General features: G+C 36.8%; 1 protein-coding gene across 1 annotated transcript in view; it reads left to right on the top strand.

Moving 5' to 3' along the window:
• The first annotated feature begins 3,227 nt into the window (after positions 1–3,227).
• LOC113058831 (phosphatidylinositol 3,4,5-trisphosphate 5-phosphatase 2A) overlaps positions 3,228–7,007 on the top strand; it is a 23,519-nt gene continuing 19,739 nt past the window's right edge. The window contains exon 1 of the mRNA XM_026227081.1: positions 3,228–3,594. Within this exon, the coding sequence (XP_026082866.1) occupies positions 3,443–3,594 (152 nt within the window). The 5' untranslated portion in view covers positions 3,228–3,442. The remainder of the gene's footprint in view (positions 3,595–7,007) is intronic.

The following is a 7,007-nucleotide window of genomic DNA, read 5'->3' as shown; positions in this document are numbered from 1 at the left end:
GGTATGGTCACTTATTCCTTATATGTCTGTAATGTTTGTTATAACTGTTTCAAATGCAAGACATTGATTGCATGAGATTAAGTTTGTAAATGATAGCTGTGTCCTTTTGTAGTGTGCACATATATTTATCATCAAATGGCATTATGGCATTATATTCTTACAAATATATAGGCTATAAGTGCTCTGTAAATGCATGGTAACACTGAAAAATACCAAAGTAGACTTATACATTTATTTGAGTACTATACAAATGCAGTAAAATGTTTACTATGATATTCTTATACATTTCTTTGAGTACCATCATGGTATCATTAAAATTGTGCACATGTACTATAATTATATATGATAGAAAATAAATGCATGGCATTACTAATAGTACAAATACCCTGGATATGAATTTTAGTTTTACACTTTTTAAATTTAATTCGACCATAGACAGCAAAAGAAATTCGACTCGACTGGTGCTACACTCAATGATTCCCCTCAGAAACACCATCGCGCGCTCTTTAGTTCCGCTTGACCACTTGGCTACTTCTATGACGTATTTCCTGTATTTTGGTCTGTGTTCTGTGTATTTATTTTACTGTCTATGGTTCAGGTGAGCTCGAAGACCACAAGTATTGTAGTCACACACTTATAGTATTGTAAAAATGCAAGTTTACAGAGCTTTATTTTTCTTTTCAATACTTTGCATTTTTTTAAATCAACTTCTAAATGTCTGTTCAGTAGTCCCTATAACAGAACACAAAAATCACAGATTCTGTGAAAAAAGGCTTATTTGTTTAAAATGTAAAATTTCAAACTTTTTGACCTTAAAATAACTCTCATGTCTTTCCAAAACCTTGATGGCTTTGTTCTTCTGAACATAAAATAAGAGATTGCACAGTGCTGGAAGCCACTAGGAGAAATATAATGGAAGTCAATGGCTGCTATCAGCTTTAACATACTGGAAGAAGGTTTGCTCATGGCTTTGAGAATGGTTTCTGTTGGCTGCTGACACCATGCTTGAGTCTTCACATCTCTCTCACTCTTTCTCAGGTGAAATATATGATATGAAATGATATTTGTTTATGATATTGATGATTTCCTGTGGTTAACCATGTGAGTGTGAGTAATGTGATGTAATCGATATTGAAAATCTCTTTATTGATATAGATTTGTTAAACTACTCCAGGATGTCTATAGATTAGAGATTATTGACTAATGATTATTAATTTTATTGGGTGGCATAATTTAAACTGAACTGTTAAATAATTGGGAATGAAAAATTTAAAGTACATGAACATGAAACTGGTGTGAAATCTATTGATAACTGAATTTATGATATATATATTTGTCAAAATAAATGTAGAAATAATCTAAACTTAAAACATTTATAAGTAAAATGAAATACTTATTTTATTTATACAATTAATGTCAGTGGTCTAATAAAATATAAAAAAGTTACTGATGTTCTTTATACATTTACTGCTTGTTGTCTTATAGAAAAAATATATTAAATATATTATAAAATAAAATATTTTATTTTTATAAACAGAATACAAATAAATATATATTTTTTAAATAATATTTCATTTTATTTAATGGAATGCAAAAATAAAATAAAATATTAAAATAAAAAATGCAAATTAAATAAAATGAAATAAAAAGGGCTTAAGATGTTCTCTCGGAGCGACAGGTGGCGCTGTGGAGTTACACTTAACTTCAAGAGTTCAGAGATGGACAAACCAAAGTGATTATTACTCAATTACCACTTCTGATAGAGAAGATGTGAACATTTGGTAGTTCTCAGGAAGGAAAGTGCAGCTCGGATGGCTTATTAGACAGAAAAACTCAATTGTACGAGAAGCTTCATTCACTGATTCTTTTTCTATGTAATTTCATTCTCTTATAGTCATGAAATATTCTTTATTTCTCAATCCTGATGGTGGTTTAAAGCTCACTGTGCAACAGATACTTGTTTTCTCAATTCTATCCTCCAAAGTAGAATTACAGTATTATATTGTTCCTGTGGAGTGAGAAAAAGGTCTGTCAAAATCACTCTGGACCCCTCACATCCAGCACACTCCCTCTTTGAACTGTTGCCATCTGGTCGACGCTACAGAGCACTGAGCACTAGAACGACCAGACACAGGACCAGTTTCTTCCCTCAGGCAATCCATCTTATGAACAGCTGACAATAATGGCGAACACACTACACTTTATATTTATATACACACACACTTTATTTATCTAACACACATACTTAGTATACACTTAAATTTTTGCACACAATATATATGTACATACATAACTTCACTTTGTAATATACCTGCCTACAATTGTCATTTGTATATTGTCATTCACTGTCTACATATTTGTATTTTTTATTCTTTTATTTTGTGTTTTATGTTCTGTCGCTGTCATTCTGTTGTACTGCGGAGCTTCTGTCACGAAAACAAATTCCTCGTATGTGTAAACATACTTGGCAATAAAGCTCATTCTGATTCTGATTCTGATTCTGAAGTGAACACAGTAAAATCACACTAACCTAATTAAATTCTGCAGACCTATAACTCACCAAATAAATAAAGAGTTAAATTAATATATTGAAATATATATACCTCAAGAAGGTAATCATCATAGCTAAAATTAATAGTTTAACAAAAAATAAACAAGAGAACATAGGAGCTTTTTTGTTTTAAACCTTTCTAAATCATTTTCTTGGTGAACGTTAAGGAAACATTGTATCATTTCCCAACATTATGGAACGTTACTTTAGAATGTTGTTCTGAAACAAATAGTAACATTTAAAAAAAACTTCAGATGAAATGTTTCAGAAATAAATGTTTCATGAGTTACGTAAAAAATATATCTTTGTGCTTACATGTTTAGAGATCATTAAATACAGATAATTATAATAATAATAATAATTTTAAAAAGTTTTTAGAAGTAAGTTAAGATGTCAAACAGAGTTGTAATGTTTATGATTTAGAATGGATGTCGAGCTGAGATCTGAGAGACGTCTGTCCGATGTTTGTACGCTTTCCAGATGAAGCGATGTTTAACAGAGCTCTCGCAGACGTGTGTGTGTGTGTGTGTGTGTGTTTAGCGTTTACTGTGTTTACTGTGACGGACACAAACCTGATCTCAACGGTCAGCGTGTGTTCAGCTGTCGGTTAGACTCCCAAATAAACCCGAGCTAAGAATAATCATTGAAGAAGACTGCGTGACAACTAGCCCCGGTCTCTCTCTCTCTCTCTCTGTGAGTGCGCGCGCGCGCCTGCTGTCGGACGCGCGCTGCTGAGTGTGTTTTCTCTCTCATGGAGGATTTTCAGGAACTAACAGGAAAGCAGGAGAAACTCTGAAAGTTCGAGCGGTGCGGCTGACGCGCGCGGCCCGCGTCTTCTGAGCGGCTTTCTCAGCGGATCCGGACGCGTTTCGGAGGACTGTGGACTCGGCGATGGCCGGCGCGTGTCCCGCTCCGCCGCTCTGGTATCACCGGGATCTGAGTCGCGCGGCGGCGGAGGAGCTGCTGGCTCGAGCCGGGCGGGACGGGAGTTTCCTGGTGCGGGACAGCGAGAGCGTCAGCGGCGCATACGCGTTATGCGTGCTGTAAGAGCCATGCTTTATTAGTACATATATCAACTTATATATCCAGAACACGTGAGATTCAGTGTGTTTGGGAACTTTCTTTCTGTCTTTCACACCCTGAGCGACGCATCGCGTTGTAGTCGCGTCGCGTTGACCAGCGGTTTGTGTAATTCGAGTGTTTTATAAAGTAACAGTATGTCTATATAAAACGTTGAAAGTTAAAGTTTGGAGAGTGTTTAGGTGCTCGATGTTATTCCTCACTAAGTCAAGAAGTGTTATTCTTTCATGACGCGTGTTTAGATTTGCTGTAAAGCCATGAGGGTGCATGTCCAGTAAAGTCCACTTCTAGTTTAAAATCCAAACATTTGGAGTGGGCCACACTGAGATCACGTGACCAGAGTGACCTCCACCTCATCATGCATAAAAATAACCACACATGCTCCAACAGTTCCATGCGCTTGCGTGCGCGCTCCCGGGAAACACGGCGGCACGCAGAAAAGGGAATACCGTTTCAGCTGTGGATAAAGATTGGAGTTATGATCTGTTCTAAATCAATGCTTCGCTAGAATTATGGAGAGAAAGTTGGTTGTAAGCCACTGCAACAGTTGATGTCAAAGTGAATCAGTCTCTTGAGTCGGTTCTTCTCGATGCATCGGTCAAATCAGCGATTAAATGATTCATTTCGAACATTTTCAATTCATTATCAGTACAATTAAATAAAATCTGTATGCAGAAATCAGAAATGGCTGTGAAGGTTGTTGAAGAGCAATCATCAATGACAAGAGAAATTCCAGCCTGATTCATTCAGAAAAATGCTGCATATTACGAGATTTCGTATTAATTTGTTGTGAATCACGTAAACAGATCTTTAAAAATGTGGTGAGGTTGGACGAATTATACAAAACATATGTGCAAAACATAAAATAATCACAAATTGTTTTATCAATGCGGAGACAAAAAATTCTGAAGATGTTCTCAGAACGTTGTGTCAAAGTTACGAACAAACGTTAATAGAACGTTCGTTTAGAGTTATCTGATCTTCAGTAATATTCTCAAAGCGTTATTTATATTTCAGTTTTTCGGAAACATTTCAGGTGGAGTTCATCTGATTATTATTGATAGTACTCCCATAATGTTTAAAATGGAAGGTTCCCTCAGTGTTCACGTTTATTTTTTTTAAGTTTTGAATACACACACACACACACACACACACACACATCAGCATGACGTGGATGTGTTTCAATAGAAATGAGTGTTTCCTCTCTCTTCGTGTCAGATGTTTCAGCTCACAGATGGACGTCCGTGTGTGTTTTGTGGTCATGTGTGTGTTTCTCCATCAGAACACACCACACACACCACATGAGCAGACTTTAATGTTCTGTAATGGCTTTTAAAAGCACGCTAGATGAATGAGGCGCTCTCTGTGTGATGTCTTCTGGTCAGTGTTTTGGTTTCTAGATCTATCTCACATCTCAGGCCTCAAACACGAATCTCAAGCCTATCACGAACATCTTCAGCTCTTATTCCATCCCAAAATCAAACTGAAGAGACAATTCACTCAGATTTGAACTTGATGGGAACGTTAGCAAATGTTAGAAGAACACATTTGGTTAGCTACGATCAGGCTGTAAACCCAGATTGTTTCTGATTGGAGCTTTGGTGTGTGTGATGTGCGAGTGGTTTGTGTTGATCTGAGCTCCTCATGATCTCTGGACGTGTGTGTGTGTGTGTGTGTGTGTGTGTTGACGGTGCTCGTCTGCAGAGTGTTTGGTCAGGGCTGTTCTTACAGCAGTAAACTCGTCACAACACGCTCACATTTCTGAGCGGCGGTGCTTTTGGCATGAAACGTTCTGTACAGATGTGTGGAGATCCTACGACACACGCGCGTGTGCATGCTGGGATACCTCGAGCAACAACACACTTGTGCCTGTGTGTGTGTGTGTGTGTGTGTGTGCCTGTGTGTGTGTGTGCCTGTGTGTGTGTGTGTGTGTGTGTGTGTGCACACCAGACAAACTCATTTAAGCAGTCCGTGCATCGACTGAGCATGTGTGTCTGAGCCTCTTTGTTGTTGCCAAACACGTGTTTCTCTGAGTTTTACATGTTCTGAAGGAAATGTGAGTAGTGTTTGAGCATGCAAAGCATGCTGGGGGAAATGGTGCACCTGATCACTCAAAACAACATGGCAGCTCTCCTGATTTGAGGATGGAGCACAAGCGCTGCTCTTACACGCTCTACTGAATATCTCCTGCTTGTTTATTGTTTGATCACGTCACTATCATTGAGATCAACCGCACTATCACAGGAAAGGGCAAACTCTCCTTATAATTCACAGGAAACACTTGTTATTTGATACTTTTAATCTTAATCGTTTTTGAATTCTTTTGTGGAAAAACTGTGTTTCTCCTCTGATTTAATCTGCAGGCAAACATTTAAACAAACATGTTTAGAGATTGAGCCTGATCCAGTGTTTTTAATATTTTGAATTAGCTTTTATTTTTCCATTTTCCATTTCAATTTGTGAAAGTTGTAGTAATATAGTTGTTATCTAATAGACCACATTGCTTTCAAAACATTTCAACTGTAATCTTTAAAACTACTTCAAACTTTTTTTCATACTTTCTGGTCTGTCTCAAGCCAACTTCAAAGTTTTTCTTGACAAACGTTTTAATCTAGTTTTTGTTGTTTTTAAATCTTTAGAGTTTTAATATATTTTTTTTAGTTATTTAGTTATGTTGCCTTTGCAATGAGAAGTTTTGACTGTTTTGTATCTAAATATTTGAATTTAAGCAAGTTTAATTTTTTTTTTTTTGTATTCAACAAAACAATTTTTTATGATTTGTGTTATGTTGGGTTTGCTCACAATTGCATATTTTTCAGAAAGCTGAAAATCTGGTTAAACTCTTGTCTCTCTGTCAGCAGTAAACGGTTTCTCACTGCATTGTTTAGTGTTTCTGGTAAAACACACGGGTGTAAAAATAGCAGGAGGATTTTAGTGTGTCACGCTTGAATCCGGTGAAGTTTCCATGAATTCCAAACGGGTCTTCAGCGTCTTGAGTTTTGGCATCGAGTGGCGTTTTCCATCTTTTGTGTTTGTGAGTCATAAAGTCTCTTCCTCAGGCGTCTAAGGGACATTAGAGGACACGTTTAACAGATGCAGCACAGAGTACGCCGCTAGATTCTGTGTGCAAGATACTCAATCACATCAAAATTAGCTCCGTTATCTTCATGACATTAATTTAGATATTAATGTTTGGAGGATAAATAGTCTTAATTTTTCATTTTGCATGAAAGATATAATCCATTTTTCCTTGTGATGTAGTTTTGTGGCTGTGTTGATTCACAAGTGTTTCACTGTGAATGGAAGGTTTTCATGCATCTTTGTTTGCATCAGTATTATTCCACACTGAATCTAGTGTTTCTACACAGGTGTGTGT

The sequence above is a fragment of the Carassius auratus genome, chromosome 40 (genome assembly GCF_003368295.1).
Source record: "Carassius auratus strain Wakin chromosome 40, ASM336829v1, whole genome shotgun sequence".
Lineage (NCBI taxonomy): Eukaryota > Metazoa > Chordata > Actinopteri > Cypriniformes > Cyprinidae > Carassius > Carassius auratus.
Note: the sequence above shows the minus strand (reverse complement) of the source record. Positions and strands in the feature narration are given on the sequence as shown.